General features: G+C 42.3%; 1 protein-coding gene across 5 annotated transcripts in view; it reads left to right on the forward strand.

The window, feature by feature from the left end:
- Nucleotides 1-20344, forward strand: part of LRIG2 (leucine rich repeats and immunoglobulin like domains 2) — a 59656-nt gene that overhangs the window by 22424 nt on the left and 16888 nt on the right. For all 5 annotated transcript variants that reach the window (XR_009865956.1, XM_062191982.1, XM_062191981.1 and 2 more), the window contains exons 3-12: nt 4027-4101; nt 4260-4394; nt 4900-5043; nt 5159-5302; nt 5775-5918; nt 6091-6234; nt 9617-9697; nt 10734-10805; nt 10944-11012; nt 19017-19180. Coding sequence is in view for 4 of the 5 variants with exons in the window: in XM_062191982.1 (XP_062047966.1) it covers nt 4027-4101; nt 4260-4394; nt 4900-5043; nt 5159-5302; nt 5775-5918; nt 6091-6234; nt 9617-9697; nt 10734-10805; nt 10944-11012; nt 19017-19180 (1172 nt within the window). In the remaining variant the exon portion in view is untranslated. The remainder of the gene's footprint in view (nt 1-4026; nt 4102-4259; nt 4395-4899; nt 5044-5158; nt 5303-5774; nt 5919-6090; nt 6235-9616; nt 9698-10733; nt 10806-10943; nt 11013-19016; nt 19181-20344) is intronic.

A 20344-nucleotide genomic window follows, 5' to 3' on the forward strand; every position in this document is an offset into this window, starting at 1 on the left:
ACTGTTCACTGTATTGCCTGGCCACAGAGCTGGATCATCTTTTGTCTGTGGAAGTAGAAAGGAGAGTTTAGAACTGCTGGTTCGGCTTTAGGCCTCCCCGTAGAACAACTGATACCGCAGCTAGTCATTTGTCTGCCTTTTCTTGGGAAACACCAGGACCAAAAAGGTTGTGCCCTGTTTGTTTTCTGGTTGCCCAGCCTGGTCTTTATTTTTCTTTTTCCCAAGCTTAGTTTGTTCTCTCTTACCCTGCTGAGTGACAAGGTACATTTTTCACAGCTGGGTTCAGTCTCTCCCACATTGGTTGTAGCTTCCCCAGCATCATACACAATCTTTTCCTTCAAACAGATTAAGGAGAGAGAAACAGAGCTTACTCTTCTTCTGGGGCTGCTTTTTGGCAGCTCATTTTTCACACTGGTGTTACCGGCTCATTGGGCCTGTGAAAAGCCTGAGCACTGGATGCCCTGCCTCATCTCCAATTCCGTTAGGGTGCCCTGAGCTGCTCCCGTTATTCCAGGGAGATGTCTGCCTGGTACGTCTTCATCCAGCCAAGCATACCTCATTCCCATTTTGATCCAGTTCATAAAGGAATGATTTCCTTGCGCTTGGTGGGCATTTTGCAGATGCTGCCTAAGTGTTGGGTTGTGATCTTAACTCTGTTTCAGCTTCACTTCCTGCCTAAGAAATATCTCCTTCATATCCCAGAGTCTCATCATCCAGGTGGTCAGATTCTCATGGGAGCATTTTTTTTTTTTTTCCAAAGTTTTTGCATTGGCTAGCAGTTCTGTGAAGGTATGTTCTTAGATCATTAAGGGCTCCTCTACAGAGGGTGCCTCTTCTTAAGCTGGCTGCCACACGAGTTGGGCTTTGGAAAAGAATGGGGACTCAGACACTGAAGGATCCTCCTTTCCTGTCACCTCAGCATCATTCTTGTCCTCACCCTCCTCCTTCCAAAGGATTCTAGTTCTTCCCGCTCAGGTCATGAGACAATAGCCCTGACTTGTTGTCTTCTTCATTTCCTCCCTCCTATTCAGACAAAATGGCAAGCCAAGGTCTCTAATTTAGAACTGCTCTTCCATTTTTTTTTTTTTTCTGACAAATTAGAAGCCTGAAGGGAGGCAGAAGGATGCATATCTTTTTGTAATTGTAATTTTTACTCCAAATGTTTGCCTTTGCTGCGTAGCCAGTTGTGCCTTGGAAGGTAGCTGAAAAGCCCATGGCAATGGCCAGCCCGCTGTGGTGGCAGCACATTGCCCTTCCTTACCACAGTGACTTAAATATTCAGCAAATAACTGAAACACACAGTGGGCTGCAAGCCATACCACTGCTACTCACAGAGGCAGATAGCTCTGCCAGTGTTGCCTTTTCCTTACCCATTTCCTCAGTCCCCTGTCTGGCTCGCCAGTTGTTTTGGTAAAATCCAGAGTAACAGAACTGGCTACCAAGGTACAAGGTACTGTGGAACCAAAGAAAGAGGACAAATTCCATATGAACTTTATTGGAGATGGGATGAGAACTTAATAGACTCAAATATGATCTCAGGTGCCTAAAAGACATATGAATCTTCACAAGCCAGGAGGAAAAGATTTTATAGAGACAGGTGGCTCAAGGCTAGCTGTAATTCACTTGGACTTTTTGAAGAAATATTAACATTCATAAGAGATATTCCAGGCATCAGATAAGAGTGGCAGGTTATCTTACTTACTTTGTCTACCGCATACGACTTGGGATAACCTTCAGGGTCACATAGAGAGCAGTGGTAGTTGCATTTAAAATGGCTGTTGTCATGTCAACCTGATGCCCTGTTATGCACCATTTTGCCTTTATACTGAGTACCTTGAGAACTGTCAGATTTCTTCTTTTTAAATTCTTTACTGACAGGGTAATAACTTCTTCATACTGTTGTCCCTATATTCTCTTTTGCCCGGCTCCAATTTATTGCTTCTTAGAGCTGGCATTGTGACATAGCAGGTTAAGCTGCTGCCTGCAATGCTGGCATCCCAGATGAGCACTTGAGCCAGCACTCTGATGTGGGATGTCAGCATAGCAGGTGGCTCACCAGCCCCTCCATGAGATTCATTCCTTTGATTGATTTCTTGGCGGCCTTTTACTTCCGGTTTCTTCTGTGTGTTCTAGATTGTTGATGTTGTTTGATGATTGGAAACCAGGTTAATAAAACATGATTGTAATAAATTTGATAAAAAAAAATGTGAGACAACCTGTTAAAAGGATTGCTGGAATAGATGTGACATGCTATCTGTAAAATTAAGCCATAGATTCCAACTCTGAGTGGTCAAATCTCATTTTTGTCTCAGGCATCACTTTCTAACTTTGAATAGCTATTTTTTTTAAGTTCCATTTATTTTAATTTGAAAGAACAATAGTGAGACACAGAGAGATCTTCCATCTTTTGGTTTACTCCCTAACTGCCTCAACAGCCAGAGCTTAGCCAGGCCGAAACCAGGCCGAAACCTGAAACTCCATCTGGGACTCCCAAGGGGGTGGCAGGGACCAAGTACTTGAACCATTACCTACTACCTGCTAGTGTGTGCATTAGCAAGACACTGGATCAGAAGCAGAGTGAGGATTCAGATCCAGGTTTACCAGTATGGATGTGGGCATCCCAGTGGTGGTGGCTGCAGCTTCTGCTTCTTCTTCAAAGATTTATTTATTTATTTGGAAGTCAGTTACAGAGAGGAGAGAGAGAGAGAGCGAGCGAGCTTCCATCCACTGGTTCACTCCCTAGATGGCCTCAGTGACTTGGAAAGAGCCAGGAGCTAGGAGCTTCTTTAGGTTCTCCCATGTGGGTGGCAGGGTCCCAAACATTTTCATCACCCTCAATTGCTTTTCCCAAGTCATCAGCAGGGAACTGGGTTGGAAGTGGAGCAGCCAGGACTTGAACCGGTGCCCATATGGGATGCTAGTGTTGCAAGCTGGTCCCCCAAGTGTTTTCTTAACCACTGTGCCAGGTAGCCACCCCAAACTTTGATAGCTTTAGAACCAAATTGTGTGGGGCCGGCATTGTGGTATAGCAGGTTAAGACACTGTCTATGACACCAGCATCCCATATGAGTGCCAGGTCAAGTCCTGGCTGTTCTACTTCCAATCTCACTTCCTGCTAATGGCCTGGGAAAGCAGCAGATGATGGTCCAAGTGTTTGGGCCCCTGCACCCACCTGGGAGACCTGAAAGAAGCTCCTGGCTCCTGGCTTCTGTTTGGCCCAGGTCCAGCAATTGCATTTGGGGAGTGAACCAGACAATCTCTCTTTCCCGCTCTTTGTAAATTTCAAATACATACATACATACATAAATCTTTAAAAACAACCCAACAAAGTGTGTGTGTGTGTGTGTGTGTTTACAGAAGGAAAAGGGAGGGAGGGCTCTTTAAGTACTTATTAGCTATCATAAATGAAGGTATTCAAAGACTTGCAGAGACTAAAAGTATTTATAATTTCCTAGCTTTTCTAATATTGATATCAACAATAAAACAACACTAAGAAAAAGCAGTTCTTATTAAAATCTTGTAAATTCTCAATAAGAACATTTTTATGCTAGTCTAATTCATTTTGTGTCATATAGGTCTTTTCAAATTTGGTGTTTATAATAAAGAATATCTGTTGTGGCCATTGCTGTGGCATAGTGGGTTAAGCCGTGGTCAGCAGCACCAATATTCCATATAGTCACCAGTTTGAATCCCTGCTGCTCCACTTCCTATCCAGCTTTTGTGTCTGGGAAAGCAGTGGAGGATGGCCCAAATCCTTGGGCCCCTGCACCTACATGGGAGACCCGGAGAAATCTCCAGCTCCTGGCTTTGATCTGCCCAGTCCCAGTCATTGTGGCTATTTGGCGAGTGAACTAGTGGATGGAAGGTATCTCTCTTTCTGCCTCTCCTTCTCTGTCTGTCTGTCTCTCTCTAACTCTGCCTTTTAAGTGAATAAATATACCTTAAAAAATATCTTAAGCTGAAAACTAGAATTCTAGAGGTAATGTTTTTCTTACAAAGCTTTGTATCTGTTTTCTCCTTGCCTAGGAAAATGAATTACAATGAATTAACAGAAATACCATATTTTGGAGAGCCGTCATCTAATATTACTCTACTTTCATTGTAAGTGATTAAGATTTCAGATCTTTTACGTAAATTATGGACAATGTACAGTTTGTTTTCTTGTTTAAGTACTCATGTTATTGATCCTAATTATTTAACTTTCTTACGTCCTGGGGCAGATCATTAGCAATAGCTTCAATATAATGTTTATTTTGTAGAGTCCATAATCTAATTCCAGAAATAAATGCAGAGGCATTCCAGTTCTACCCTGCTCTTGAAAGTTTGGACCTCAGCTCAAATGTAATATCAGAAATCAAGACATCCTCATTTCCTCGAATGCAACTTAAATACCTGTAAGTAAAAAGAATTTACATTAGATTTACTTTAATGTGCATACTTATTGTTGGTATCCCAAATATCTGTTAAAAAAGTGTAAAAAAAGTAAAGTCAAGTTTTTGGATTATTTTTTCTTGTTTCCCTCAAAAGAAAGAGAGTATTATTCTCAGAAAATACTAGCAAGTACCTAGGTTAATTTTTGAGGTTTAAATCTGATTTTTTTTAAACCAACAGCTTTGTTAAAAGCAAATAGAAGTGGTTGTTATATAATGATGATGATAATTAAACATGTATGCTAGTGTTTTCTAGTTTATAAAGCATATTCACACATACTGTTTCATAACAACCTACATGAAGTAGGTCTCATCCTAATTTTGTAGATGAACAAAGCAAACAGTGAACTGTTTTGTAAAGTTGTTGTTAAGTGATAGAGCTGGAGCCCAGTCATAGGGCTGCTTTCCACTGGTAGAATTTTTTTATTTTACTCTATGTTTTTTTTATCTGTTGTCTTTTGCATTTTAGAAATTTGAGTAATAACAGGATAAGCACCTTGGAAGCTGGTTGCTTTGATAATTTATCAAGTTCTTTATTAGTGGTAAAGTTAAACCGGAACCGAATTAGTATGATTCCGCCTAAGATCTTCAAGCTGCCCCACCTCCAATTCTTGTAAGTAACTAAATAGAGGAAGAAGTAGAATTTTTTCTTAGTCTTTTTCTTTATAATTATTGTTGGAGCAGTTTAACAAAAAAATTTTCTGACTGTAAGACTATTTTTGTTAAAGGGAACTTAAAAGGAACAGGATTAAAATTGTGGAAGGTCTTACATTCCAAGGGCTTGACTCCTTAAGATCTTTGAAAATGCAGCGAAATGGAATTAGTAAACTTAAGGATGGAGCATTTTTCGGCCTGAATAACATGGAAGAACTGTAAGTACTAGAAAGGAGCCTGGGACTTTTCAGTGCCGAGCAGCTGGGATTGTTGGCTTGGTTATACGAGGGTACATTCATTCTTTCTCCATCCTCTGATGTGAAATAAGTACACACAAAGCTTTTTAAGTTTGGTTAGCCAGGTGGTATTTTGATTAATTGTTCTTACAAACTTCTCATCTAAAAATGTTTACATTCCCTTAATGTTCTGGCTGATGGAAATTCTGAGAATTTATTCAGAATAGGAATCCTATACCACTTGGCACGTTGATTTTGGAGATCTGCCATTTTAGATAGTCTTACTGTCCTCTAGCACTAATTTTTAAGTAAGATACAAGTATTTATTGAATAGAATTTGTTGGCTCATTTGGATTGAAGAGAGGTATATGTTCTTCTGAGAAATGAGATTTAAAACTACTTGTCATTGAAATGCCTCGTTTTGAAATGTGCTTTCTCCTCTCTAATTCTGCAGAGAACTGGAACACAATAACCTTACTCGGGTGAATAAGGGGTGGTTGTATGGCTTGCGAATGCTACAGCAACTCTATGTGAGCCAGAATGCCATTGAAAGGATCAGCCCTGATGCTTGGGAGTTCTGCCAAAGACTCTCCGAACTGTAAGTGTTGGGTAGCGTTTCTGGGGAGGCTGCCAGCCTAGAAGGGGTTGGAATAAAGCATTCCCATGACCAGTAATGGTATCTAACACCTTTCTTTCTTAGAGTGTGCAAGAATTTGTACGTTGAACCAAAATATAATGAGCTGCTTTCCTTCCATGTTTCCTGTTTTTAGTGATTTGTCTTATAACCAGCTGACCCGCCTGGATGAGTCTGCCTTTGTGGGCCTGAGTTTACTGGAGAGATTGAATTTAGGGGACAACAGAGTCACTCATATTGCTGATGGTGTATTTAGGTTTCTTTCCAATCTTCAGACACTGTAAGTATATCCATTTCCCTCCCTCTCCCTTCCCTCCATGCTAAATTTTTTTAACATGATACAGAAAATTAAAACGACTAATCAGTCTATAGATTTATGTATGCTAATATTTTGTGGTTCTTTTGTACTATGCCTTGAGGCAAGACAATCTTACTTGTCTCTGTCCCCATAAATAAGATTTATTTCAAAACTGTGATAGGCACTTTTTTTTTGTACTTTAACTCTGAGTTAATGACCTGAACAACAAAGCCTCTCTCATTGTGCCACTTGCTGTGAATAAAACACAGTTGCTAGCGTCAAGAGTGCAGTCAGTCATTTTCTTGTTCCCTTGACCCTGGTGATGTACCACACTGCTGTTTAAGAGGATGCAGGATGAGTGGGAGGAGCAGCACTGTTCACTGTTGCGGTTTGCTGCAGGACAGAAGAAATTAACACTTATTATCTGATATGTGCCAGGTACTTTCAGATGCCAGAAATTTTACTGCTGTTTTCTTGAGGAGGTTGAGGTTCAGAAGCATCAAAATAACTTGCTCAAAATCACATACTTTGTAAACGTGTGGGCCAGAAATGGAACCCAGGTCTACCTGATATGAAAGGTCATGTGTGCTTTGTCATCCCACCAGGTAGCAAAATCCCGTAGCTTTTCCTGGGCACCATTTTTTTGGGTCTCTTCCTCCAGTTGGAGAAGGACCTAGGACTAGATAGTTGCTAAAGACAACTTCAACTCTAAAACCCTGTGGCTCTGTAAGTTAAATGTTTTATCCTGATCAAGGAATAGGATTTGTTGAATGAAGCAGTATTTTAATGAAATACAGTAATCTCAAATAGAGCAGAATCAGAAAAAACAGTAAATAGTAGAATTTGTAACTTCTTAAGTTTCCTCTATAGTGAACTTTCTGGTCATCAAGTTTAGAATTGATAAATGATTTCAGAAAAGAGGCTCCCAATTTTGGGATCTAGCCATCAGTGAGAAGGGCAGCATGATAATTTTGTGAAGGTGTATGTGTGCACATGCACAGAGGTATGGTTTTTTTATAAGTTCCTTCTGATTTGTCCTTATAAAATTAAAAATAATTTTCTTTTTTTCACTTTGCTGCATTATCAGCAGTGAAACTAGAGTGGAAATTGGTCATTAGATGCACCTGCAGCTTTTTGGCAGTTCAGGGAGTAACAGTTTTTCACTGGTTACTGCTTGTATAATTAAAATTTATGGATATAGTTGCAGAAGTAAATGATTTCCTAGTGCCTCAGAAATAGTTAAGGTAGAACTAGGATTGAATCTTAGAAACTGCTTAGCTCAGTGCTTTTTTTTTTTTTTTTTTTTTTTTTTAGATTTATTTTTATTTATTTGAAAGGCAGAGTTACAGAGAGGCAGAGGCAGAGAGAGGGAGGTCTTCCATCAGCTGGTTCATCCCCCAAATGGCCACCATGGCCAGAGCTGAGCTGAACCAATCTGAAGCCAGGAGCCAGGAGTTTCTTCCAGGTTTCCCACATGATTGGAGGGGCCCAAGGACTTGGGCCATCTTCTTTTTTTTTTTTCCTTTTTTTTTTTTTTTTTTGACAGGCAGAGTGGACAGTGAGAGAGAGACAGAGAGAAAGGTCTTCCTTTTGCCGTTGGTTCACCCTCCAATGGCCGCCGCGGTAGCGCGCTGCGGCCGGCGCACCGCGCTGTTCCGATGGCAGGAGCCAGGTGCCTATCCTGGTCTCCCATGGGGTGCAGGGCCCAAGGACTTGGGCCATCCTCCACTGCACTCCCTGGCCACAGCAGAGAGCTGGCCTGGAAGAGGGGCAACCGGTTGGGCCATCTTCTACAGCTTTCCCAGGCACATTAGCAGGGAACTGGATTGGAAGTGCAGCAGCCAGGACGCGAACCAGCACCTGTAGGAGATGCTGGTGCCACAAGCCAGGGCTTTTAACCAGCTGTGCCACAGCGCTGACCCTGAAAGAATAAATTTCCTTTTTTTAAGAAAATACACTGACTGCTGTAATACATGGGAATATCATTCTTGCTTCCCAGGGGGTATATTAATTGCTTTGAAGCTGTGAAGCTCTGTATTTGATACTATTCTTTGCCAACTGTTTTAAGTTTAAAGACTCTAGGGGAAAGCTTGGGTCTCCCAAAAATCTCAGTTGTCTTAAATCAGATTTGTAAGCCATATCCTCTGTATCTTGTGATCCTCCTACTTTAAAAAAACTTTTAAAAAATATTTATTTATTTGAAAGAGTTACAGAGCAGGAGGATAATATAGAGAAAGTGATTTTAATCCACTGGTTCACTCCTCAAAAGACCAAAATAGCCAGGGCTGGGCCAGGCCGAAGCCAGGAGCCAGGAGCTTCTTCCAGGTCTCCCACATGGGTGACAGGGGGCCAAGCAGTTTGGCAATCTTCTGTTGCTTTCCCAGAAACATTAGCAGAGAGCTGGGTCAGAAGTTGAACAGCTGAGACTTGAACTGGCATCCATGTGGATGCCAGTGTTGCAGGCAGTGGCTCAACCACTGTACCACAATGCTGGCCCCAGTTCTCCTTTTTGCAGGACCCTGTCTATCATGTTTAATATACTGACACAATTCAGGACTCTGTAACACTCAAAAAAGCTACTTTAAGTTGTGGCTACAGGGCTGAATCTGTGGGCGGCAAAGCACTCTCAACACAGAGATAGAATAATCAGAAATTTATTTATAACTAAAGAGAAAGAAATAGTTAAGAGGAGAAATCACTGTATCGGAGGAAAGATACCAACACTTGAAGTGTTATGGCTGGGGAATCCCAAAATAGTGTGTCTTCAGGATCTGGATGGGAGGTCCTGGGCGGAGTGTCTTCTCCATGGGTGAGATTTTGAAGTTTTTCCCTCCCAAAGCCTCTTAAATATCATTGTGAACAAAGGTGGCTTTTACCCAAGAGTGCTTGTGTGACTGGGGTGTTTATTCTTCCAGGAACTGGCTAGGGACCAGGGGGGACCACCACCACCACCCCACCTCCCTTAGTTCATATCTCAACTGAAAACAGAGCTTGTTTTTCTGTGCAGGTGAGTCAAACCTACAGAAAAAAACAGCACCTGCAGCTCTGGGCTGTGGAATTTATAGGGCAAACAAGGGTCATGGAAGATCTTTCTCTTCATATGAATCCTTTAGACTGTTAGCTAGGAAGATCGTACTCCTGGCAGGTGTCTTGATTTATTTATCAAGGCCAGCTTAATTCTTAGCCTGTGAGAGTCAGTTTGAACTAAAAAAAAAAAAAAGCCAGGATTAAGTCTTCATCATAAATAACTGCTAAAATAAGAATGAAAATCAGTATAAGTCCATTGACACTGCCATGCCCAGATGCTGACCAGCGGTGTGATGGTTGTGCTTTCATAACCTATTTTTCTCTGACATTTTTGTAGAGACTTAAGAAACAATGAGATTTCCTGGGCCATAGAAGATGCTAGTGAAGCCTTTGCTGGACTCACAAGTCTCACTAAATTGTATGTATTTCTATTTGTGTCTACAAAGCGTGTTTTTGGGTCCCAATTGTAAATGTAATGAGTTAGTTTGATAGTGCAGAGCCTTCTGACCACTCTGCTGATGGAGGGGGCTTTGTCAGGTGACTGTTTTTGTTGGTGATGTTGGGGCACTTTTTATTGACAAAGTGTTGCTGTGGGCACTTAGACAAAAGTTACTCATGGAACTGGAATTTCTATTTAAGTAGAAGAAATGCACTGAAAAACCATAGTTGGACTGTTCATCAGTTTAATTGTGAGATTGGTGAGTGATTCATCTAGCAGAAGGGGAGGGTTTTCTCACATGAAGATTTTAGCTCTTCCATGAGAAAAGTTTCTTCCAGCATTCACACTATTTTTTTAAAAAGATTTATTTATTTATTTGAAAGGCAGAGTTATAGAGAGGCAGAAAGAGAGAGAGTCAGTTCACTCCCCAAATGGCTGCAATGGCTGCAGCTAGGCTGATCCGAAGCCAGGAGCTTCTTCCGGATCGCCCATGTGGGTGCAGGGGCCCAAGAACTTGGCCCATGTTCTCTTGCTTTCCCAGGCCATGGCAGAGAGCTGGATCAAAAGTGGAGCAGCTGGGATTTGAACTGGTGCCCCTATGGGATGTTGGCACTGCAGGTGGAGGCTTAACCTACCATGCCACAGCACTGGCCCCCACAGTTTTGTCTTTGATCTGATCTTTTGCCAAGAAGAGAGAAATGGGGAATATAATCTGTTTTAGTATATGATAACTACCAGTTAGCCGGTGGTCAGGATGGTTGTCCAGAGGTACCTCACTGGGCTCCAGCATCTTAATAGAAGGATTCATGCTGTGCTTTGCACTGGTTAACAGTACAAGTTCATAGCTTTCTAAAAAGATGCGTGTTATCATCAAATTATTTACATAAAATGTGTATATTTCCTTGCATGTACATCGACTATACCTCAATGAACCTGTTAAAAAACAGCAAAAATGAATTCTTATACTGATTTTCACTTTGTACAGACATGTTTAATGAATTCAATTTCATTTCAGAATCTTACAAGGAAACCAGATTAAATCAATTACAAAGAAAGCATTCATTGGTCTTGAATCTCTTGAGCATCTGTAAGTATTTTTGAAATACATTTAGCTCATTAAATAAGTAATCTTTGTTACTAGAAGAGGTTTTTCTTCACCATTTTTAGAGTGTTTATATAACTTAATTGTAGAAATGGTGACTGGTAATGTTTCATTTCTCTTCAGGGATTTGAACAACAATGCTGTAATGTCTATTCAAGAAAATGCTTTTTCTCAGACTCACTTGAAAGAATTGTAAGTAACTTAAGCCTTTAAAAATTTTTTAAAAAATCATCAATGAGATCATTGTTTTAAGTGCCCACCCTAGAATTGCTGTTTTCTTTAAAAATTATTTATTTATGTTTATTTTCATTTATTTGAAAGGCAGAAAGAGATGCATAAAAATCTTCTGTTTGCTTGTTCACCTTGCAAATTCCTGCAGTAGCCAGAGCTTGGCCAGGCTGGAGCCTGGAGCTTGGAATTCAATCCAGGTCTCCAGCGTGGTGGCAGGGATCACAGTACTTAGTGCAGCACCTGCTTCCTCCGGTGGTGTGCTTTATCAGGAGGCTGGAATCGAAAGCCGATCTGAGACGTGAATGCAAGCACTGTGATTTGGGATGCAGGCATTCCAAGAGGAGTCTTACCCGCTAAACCCCTCAAGGTTGCTGTTTCAGATAAAGTAGTGAGGGAGGCTTCTGAAAGCACAGCAGTTGAACCAGGACCTTAATGAAATGAAGTGACAAACCACGTGAATACTGGGTGAAGGGCTTTCCAGTCACAGGAAGTGAAATGAGGTCAGAGAGTAAAGCAGGAGCCAGGTCATGTGGGGCCTAATAGGTCATAAGGAATTAAAATTTTTTTCCTAAATGCTTCAGGGAATTTTGGACAGTTTTGGGAAAATCCTTAGTCCAGAGTCTGGCGTATAGTAAAAGTTGAAGAGTTTTTTTTTTTTTTTTTTTTAAAGATTTATTTATTTATTTGAAAGTCAGAATTATACAGAGAGAGAGAGAGAGAGAGAGAGAGAAAGAGAGGTCTTCCAACCGATGGTTCACTCCCCAATTGACCACAACAGCCAAAGCTGAGCCGATCTGAAGCCAGGAGCCAGGAGCTTCCTCCAGGTCTCCCATGTGCATGCAGGGGCCCAAGGACTTGGGCCATTCTCCACTGCTTTCCCAGGCCACAGCAGAGAGCTGGATCGGAAGTGGAGCAGCTGGGTCTCGAACTGGCGCCCTACATGGCATGCCGGTGCTTCAGGCCAGGGTGTTAACATGCTGTGCCACAGTGCCGGCCCCAAGTTGAATAGTTACTATTTTTTTTTTTTTGACAGGCAGAGTGGACAGTGAGAGAGAGAGAAACAGAGAGAAAGGTCTTTCTTTGCCGTTGGTTCACCCTCCGATGGCCAGCGCACCATGCTGATCCGAAGGCAGGAGCCAGGTACTTATCCTGGTCTCCCATGGGGTTCAGGGCCCAAGCACTTGGGCCATCCTCCACTGCACTCCCTGGCCACAGCAGAGAGCTGGCCTGGAAGAGGGGCAACCAGGACAGAGTCCGGTGCCCTGACTGGGACTAGAACCTGGTGTGCAGGCGCCGCAGGCGGAGGATTAGCCTACTGAGCCGCTGCGCCAGCGAATAGTTACTATTAAAAACAAAAATTACAGTGCTATGAAAACCATCATTTGTTGTTTTCTGCCAATTTTTTTTAATTATTATTATTATTATTTTTGACAGGCAGAGTGGACAGTGAGAGAGAGAGACAGAGAGAAAGGTCTTCCTTTTGCCGTTGGTTCACCCTCCAATGGCCGCCGCGGCTGGCGCACTGCGGCCAGCGCACTGCGCTGATCCGATGGCAGGAGCCAGGTGCTTCTCCTGGTCTCCCATGGGGTGCAGGGCCCAAGCACTTGGGCCATCCTCCACTGCACTCCCTGGACACAGCAGAGAGCTGGCTTGGAAGAGGGGCAACCGGGACAGAATCCGGTGCCCCGACCGGGACTAGAACCCGGTGTGCCGGCGCCACAAGGCGGAGGATTAGCCTAGTGAGCCGCGGCGCCACCCTTTCTGCCAAATTTTTAAAGTGGCATATTTTATTTTTTGGTAGGGGAGAGATATGTTGATATTTTGAATTATTTCTCCTAGGCTTAATTTATAAGGGTACACTTTACTGCAATTTAGTACTATTTTTTTTTTTTGCCAATGATAATATCAGCAAGAGGATTCTTTTTACAATTATTAATTTATTTTCATTTATTTGAGAGGCAGGGGAAGAGAGAGAGAAAGAGAAGAAGGAATTGAGGGAAGGAGAGAGGAAAGGAAAGATCTTCTGTCCCCTGATTCACTCCTCAAATGCCCACAACATCTAGCTCTGGCCCAGGCCAAAGCCAGGAGCCCACAACTCCAGCTGTATGTTCCACGTGAGTGGCAAGGACCCAAATACTTGAGTCATTATTTGCTGCGTCTCAGGACACATTAGCAGGAAGCTGGATCAGAAGCAGAGTAGGTGCCACCTGAGCCAGGCACTCCACTGTGGGATGCCTGTGTGTCCTGAAAAGCCACGGCTTAACTCACTGCACCATAGCACTTGCCCCAAGTAAGCTTTAATTCATTGTAAGAACCCAATGTAACATGTAATTTAGTTAGTAAGTGAAAACAAATATAGCTTGAATCTTCAGAGAGTCCTTTAGTAATTTGAGAGTTGTAGCCAAAATTCTTTGCTTGACTATCCTGTAGTCAGGCTCTTGAACCTTCTCCGTTCCATCTGAGTGCTTCATTGTAAAATTCAGTTTTAGCAGGAAGCCACCCTCAATATCTAGTCACCCTTCATCTGATCAGATTCCTCACCCTGCAGCATTCCTCAGTGATGTCTGATCACCCTGGCCTGTGTTTAGCAGGAGTCATATAGGTGGATTTAGCTAGAGTCCTTACTCCTGATGTTACCTCTCAGTAATTTTCCATACAGCAAACCCCACCCATCTCCTTTGCTATAAATTCATCCTTCCAAGGCTGAATTGGGAGTTGAGCCCAGTCTCTCCCCCTTTCAAAATTCCATTGTCATGGTCCCTGTACTTACTGTGGTGGTCCTGAATAAACTCTACCTTACCATGCTTTAACAAGTATCATTGAGTAATTTTTTCTTTAACAGTTGTGGTGCTGTGACTTGGATAGGATCAGATTCATCATTGGACCCCCGGACCTCTCACCCAGGACCCCAAGTGTGCACCTTTGAAGCCTTTGTCTTCACTCCTGACTGATTGATCGGGGATCCAATGGTGAGTCAGACTGATGAACCATTGCTCCGGACGGGTGTCCGTTGAAGCTGGTAAGGAAAGATTTTGATTCTTAGGATTCTTGTATATACTTTGTTTTATTTATTTATTTATTTATTTATTTTTTGACAGGCAGAGTGGATAGTGAGAGAGAGAGACAGAGAGAAAGGTCTTCCTTTTTGCCAATGGTTCACCCTCCAATGGCCGCTGCAGCTGGCACATCTCGCTGATCTGAAGCCTTGAGCGAGGTGCTTCTCCTGGTCTCCTATGCGGGTGCAGGGCCCAAGGACTTGGGCCATCCTCCACTGCCTTCCCGGGCCATAGCAGAGAGCTGGCCTGGAAGAGGGGCAACTGGGATAGAATCCGGCGCCCCGACCGGGACTAGAACCTGGTGTGCTGGTGCCGCAAGGCGGAGGATTAGCCTGTTACGCCACGGCGCCGGCCGATTCTTAGGATTCTAAGCGTACTCTATAAAGCTGGGTTAGAGTCTCAGGCTTCTTTGATATAGAAGGTCTTTTTCTTGACTCTTTGCTTTTGTAGGGATTATTCCATGACTCCCTGGGCTCTTTGGTATTCTATGAGGCTTCTCTTCTCTTTTGGATCCTGCTTCTCCCATGGGAATTTTTCTGTCACAAAAACCTCCTCTTCTCAAATACCTGCAGACTATGTACTCTACCAACTCTGTCCACCTCCTTTTTAGGACTTCATTAGCCTCTTTGGGAAACTTAAGATATCCCCAGACTGGCTGCACCCAAGATCTCTTCCTTCCCATTGCTGCTACTCCTTCTCCTTCCTCTTACTAACTTTAATCTTCCATCCAGTTCCCTTGAATGTTCCCTCCAATTTCCATGAATCCTTTGATAAGTCCCCCTGCAAATCTCCACCTCCTTCAGCCCGTTGTCCACTGTAGCCACTCAGTTGCCTGAATGTCAGCCCCCTACCTCCTCTGGGAGTCTCAGGGGACTCAGGGACGTGCTAAAACAACTACCTGAGACTAAAAAGGAAAAGGGGTAATTGAAGGTAGACAACATACCTTATCTACATACAGGTGGGCTTTGGAGATACACAGACAGCCCGCAGATGTCTTTTCCCATTTTCCCTCCTGGCTTGGCATAAATAAAATTGCTCCCTTCTGCCGCCCTGTAAGCTGAAGCTGGATGACTTGATATAAACTGCAGAGCAATCACCACCATCAGTCATGCGTGGACAGTCTTCACGCCTGATGACACCTTGATGACATTGCAGAGACATTCACACTGCAAGCCAGGAAATTGGTTTGTCCTCACTCCACCTAAAGATGCTTCAAGCCCAGCATCTAGAAATCTAGAACTGCCTTCTGGACTCATTTATCTGGTCGTTAGTGAACGGGGGTGGCAGAATGAGACAGTGGACCTAGGTTGTTCAAAGGAAAGAAGAGACATAGCTCAGCTTTCCTTGAACGAGATGGCATGACAATGACTCCCTGCACGTCCAGCACTCTTAACAAATATCACAGAGTAGTTTTGCTCTTAACAGTTGGCTTGAACCAACTACAGGAATTCTAATGCAATGTTTTGAGACGTTTTGATTGCTTTTAGTTACTTAAAACCTAAGCCATTTTTAGCATACATTTTTGGATCAACATATTTTTTGATATTTCTCTACAGTGCTTCGCATAAACATTTGGAGGTAGGTAAAAGAGTTTAAAATGTAAATTCAGGGGCTGATGTTGTGGTGCACAGTGGGTTAAGCTATTGCTTGTGACACTGGCATTCCATATTAGAATTGGTTCAAGTCCTTCCTGCCTGGTCCTGGGAGACCAGGATAGAGTTCCTGGCTCCTGGCTTTGTTCTGGCCCAGCCCCAGCTTTTGCAGTATTTGAAGAATGAACCATCAGAAGAAAGACCTCTTTGTTTCTGTCTGTCTGTCTCTCTGTCACTGTGCCTTTCAAATAAATAGTCTTTAAATACAACTTTAAAAATTTTTTCCATTGGCCAGTGTTGTAGCACAGCAGGTTAAGCCAGCACTTGGCAATGCCAGCATCCCATTTCAAAGGACCAGATTGATTTCTGGCTCTTCCACTGGGAAGACTTAGCAGATGATAGCCCAAGTAATTGGGTGCCCATCAACCATATGGGAAATTCAGATGGCATTCATGGCTCCATTGGCTTGACCCAGATCTCGCTCTTGTGGTCATTTGAGGAATGAACTAATGGATGGAAGATCTCTTTAATTCTGTCTCTCTACTTTTCAAATAAACAAATTAATATTGGTAAATACATAAATATTTTTCTGTTAAAATTATGCAGTCGTAATAAAAAATTAAAAAATGTAGTTAAACCAAGAAGGAGAGAGAAAGATCCTTGAAAGACGATCATGATATTTTAGAGTAAATCCAACATTTATTTTTGTTTTTTTAAATATTATCTTTTAAAAGATTTATTTATTTATTTGAAAGGCAGAGTTACAGAGAGGCAGAGGCAGAGAGAGAGAGAAGGGTCTTCCATCCACTTGTTCACTCCCCAGATGGCTGCAACAGCCAGAGCTGCACTGATCTGAAGCCAGGAGCCAGGAGCTTCTTTTGGGTCTCCCACATGGGTACAAGGGCCCAAGGACTTGGACCATTTTCTGCTACTTTCCCAGGCCATAGCAGGGAGCTGGATTGGAAGTGGAGCAGCTAGGACTCAAACTGGCACCCATATGGGATGCTGGCACTGCAGGCAGCAGCTTTACCCTCTATGCCACAGCGCCGGCTCCAGTCCAACATTTGTTGAGAGAGTACCAGGGTACTCTGGCACTTGTGAACTGAGTGAGTTTGTGTGTGAGTGATGGAAAGAAGCAAAAGTGAAAGAAGCGACGAGAACTACCACAAATTCAGTGTTATCTATGGCCAGGCACTGTGCTAAATGTTTTAATTAAACATTTTTTTGAGGTAGGCATTCTGCATCCTGTTTTCCAGAAAATAAAAACTTAATTTGGAGATATTTAGTATCTTGTCTTGATAAGAAGTTAAGAATATGAGTCCAAGTCTCATATTTCTCTATGAATGAATGAAAAATTAATAATTCTTAAATGCAAAAGCTAACTTTTGACTTATTTAATTATAATTACCCTTGAGAGGCCAGAGTTGTGGTGCAGTAGGTTAAGCTGCTGCTTGTGATGCTGCCATCCCCTATTGGAGCACTGGGTCCAGTCCTAACTGCTCTGCTTCTCATCTGGCTCCCTGCTGATACACCTGGGAATGCAGTGGAAGGTGGCCCAAGCACTTAGGTCTCTGCCACTCAGGAGACTAGGATGGAGTTACAGGCTTCTGGCTTCAGCCTGGCCAAGCCCCAGCCATCATGACTGGGGAGTAAACCAGCAGATGGAAGATCTTTCCTCTCTCTCTCTCTCTTGTTATGCTTTTCAAATAAATAAAATCCTAGAAAGGACTTCTCTTGATAAAATGTAACTTTTGAGATAATCTTAGGATTTTGATTATGTGCATAGAGCAAGAAATTATATTGTTCTCAGAATTGCTTTCCTTGTGTTAAGTGGCCAGAACATATAAGGTGCCACTGAGAGAAAACACAGATTTTTTCAGATAGGTTTTATGGACCTATGAGTGACTACAAACAGTTTTTTAGTGATTCTTGGTTTAAGTTGCAGTACACACTGCCACAGGGCTGAAGTCTTTTTAGTCTTGATGAAATATTTGAAAATAATTAGGGGCCGGCGCTGTGGCAGTGGGAAGTTTCCACCTGTAGTGCCGGCATTCCATTATGGGTGCCAGATTCCAGTCCCGGCTCCTCTACTACCAGTCCAGCTCTCTGCTATGGCCTGGGAAAGCAGTAGAAGATGGTCCAAGTCCTTGGGCCTCTGCTCCCGCATGGGAGATTCAGAAGAAGTTCCTGGCTCCTGGCTTCAGATCAGTCCAGCTCCATCCATTGCAGCCATCTGGGGAGTGAACCAGAGAACGAAAGACCTCTGTCTTTCCCCATCTGCCTCTGTACCTCTGTAACTCTGTCTTTCAAATAAATAAATAAATAAATCTTTAAAAAAAAAGAAAGACATCATCTTTCTAAAAGAAAAGAAAGTAATTATATATTCTTCACAGCAGAGATTGTTCAGTGGTCTAATACAAATATATATGCTTTTCTTCAGACTTTTCCAAATTTTAAACCTCAAAACTGTAAAGAAGGCCCAGTGAATATCCATTTTCCTTTAACTACATTTACCAATTGCTAACTGTCTTGCTAATTTTCTTATTTATTTCCTTTAACCCTTGCTTTCTTCACACACAAACATATGTGTAAATGAGCACTGTTGTTTTTACTGACTGTTTAAAAGTTGTAGGCATCATGACACTTCACTAAATATCAGCAGGTATTTCTCAAGAATATGGACGTTTTCCTTCATTACCATAATATCATTATTACACACTAGGAAGTTACCTGTGATAAATAATGATATATTTAAAAATATATTTGTATAAAATGAACACAATTTTATATATTTCATATATACAGATTTCAGAGCATGATGATACTTCCTCTCCTAACCTTCCTCCCACCCTTGCTCCCACCCTCCTTCCTTTCTTATTTTTTATTTTAATTTTTATAATGACATGCTTTCAGTGTGTTTTATAATCACAGGCTTAACCCTCCAGCAAGTAAAGAATTCAACAAGTAGTAAGTAAGGAAAGCCAGTGTTTCTCAGGAGTATAGGCCAGGGCTGTGCAGGTCGCACTCAGATTCCCCAGTGTCAAAGATGTCCTTTGCAGATTCCTGTTTTTCCAGTCAGAAGTCTCACACTTGATTTGGTGAATGACTCTTCAGTCCCCTTTCCTCTTGGTCTCATCGTGTCTCTTTCATGACAGTGACGTGTTTGGAGAATTGAGGCTGACAGTTTGAATTTGTTTTCTCGAAAGATTCCAGGTGAACATTTTGGCAAGAAAAATGAATAGGTGTGTACCAAGGTTTTAGCACTAAAGAAATGTAGAATGAAACAAAGGTCTCTTTTCCTCTTTTCTTCTCTGCAGGATTCTGAACACAAGCAGTTTGCTCTGTGACTGCCATTTGAAGTGGTTCCTTAAATGGCTGGTTGATAACAACTTCCATCATTCTGTGAATGTAAGCTGTGCGCACCCTGAGTGGCTGGCCGGGCAAAGCATCCTGAATGTGGACATGAAAGATTTTGTCTGTGGTTTGTATTTTTGTTTAAAAATTTTATATATTACACACTTAACTATCTCAACAACAGATAGTTGCAGGTTTTTGGGGAGTGGTTAAGATGCTGCTTGGGAAAGTTGCATTCCACGTATGAGGACTGGGGTTCAAGCCCAGTTCCCAGTTCCAACTTCTGCTAATGCATGTGCTGGGAAGCAGAAGATGATGGCCCACGTGGATGGGTCAGATTGATTTCCTGGCTCCTGCCTAGCTTTGCTGGCTGTTGCAGGCATTTAGGGCATGAACCAACAGGTGGATGATCTCCATGTCTGTCTTCTCCTTCCCTCTCTCTTTCTCTATCTTGCTCTCTCGCTCACTCTCTCTCTCAAATAAAAAAAGCATTAAAAAAAATAATAAAACCACAGTGCTTTCTCACTAGCATGTAGTATTTCTATATCTATGTGTTCTTCTCCAACCATGTTTCAGTTTTTATGAAACATGGTTAATGTTTTTATATTTTTTAAAACATAGGTTAAATTTTGTATTAAAATTTTTTTTTAAATTAATTTGGCCAGAAACAGATCTGCTATCTGTTGGTTCACTCTTGAAATACCCACAACAGCTAGGGCTGAGCCAGGTCAGCACTGGGAGCCAGGATTTCAGTACAGGTCTCCTCCATGGGTGACAGGAATGCAATTACTTGTGCCATTGTCTGTTGCATCCCAGGTTCTGCAGTTGCCTGAACCAGGTGTTGAACCCAGGTACTCTGATATGGGATGCAAGCATCTTAACCACTAAGCTAAATGCCTTCCCCAAACTTTGTAATCTTTTTTTAAATATTTCATAAATAGTTTTTCCCTCTGTTTTTAGTGATACTAATGTAGGATTTAAAATGTAGGATCTTAGACTGATAGCTACTATTGTTCTTTTCTTTTAATTTTTATTTATTTAAAAGGCAGAGAGAGAAAGAGAGCGCACTCCCATTCCCAAATGCCCACAGTGGCTAGGGTGTGGCCAGGCTGAAGCCAGGAACCTGGCATGCCATCCAGGTCTCTCATGTAGGTGTCAGGAACCTAGATACTTGAACCATTCCCTGCTGCCTTCCAGGGTACACATTAGCAGGAAGCTGGAAGCGGGAATAGAGCTGGGACTTGAGCCCAGACTCTCTGATATGGGATGCAGGCATCTCAATTACTGCCCC

The sequence above is a fragment of the Lepus europaeus genome, chromosome 5 (assembly GCF_033115175.1).
Source record: "Lepus europaeus isolate LE1 chromosome 5, mLepTim1.pri, whole genome shotgun sequence".
NCBI lineage: Eukaryota > Metazoa > Chordata > Mammalia > Lagomorpha > Leporidae > Lepus > Lepus europaeus.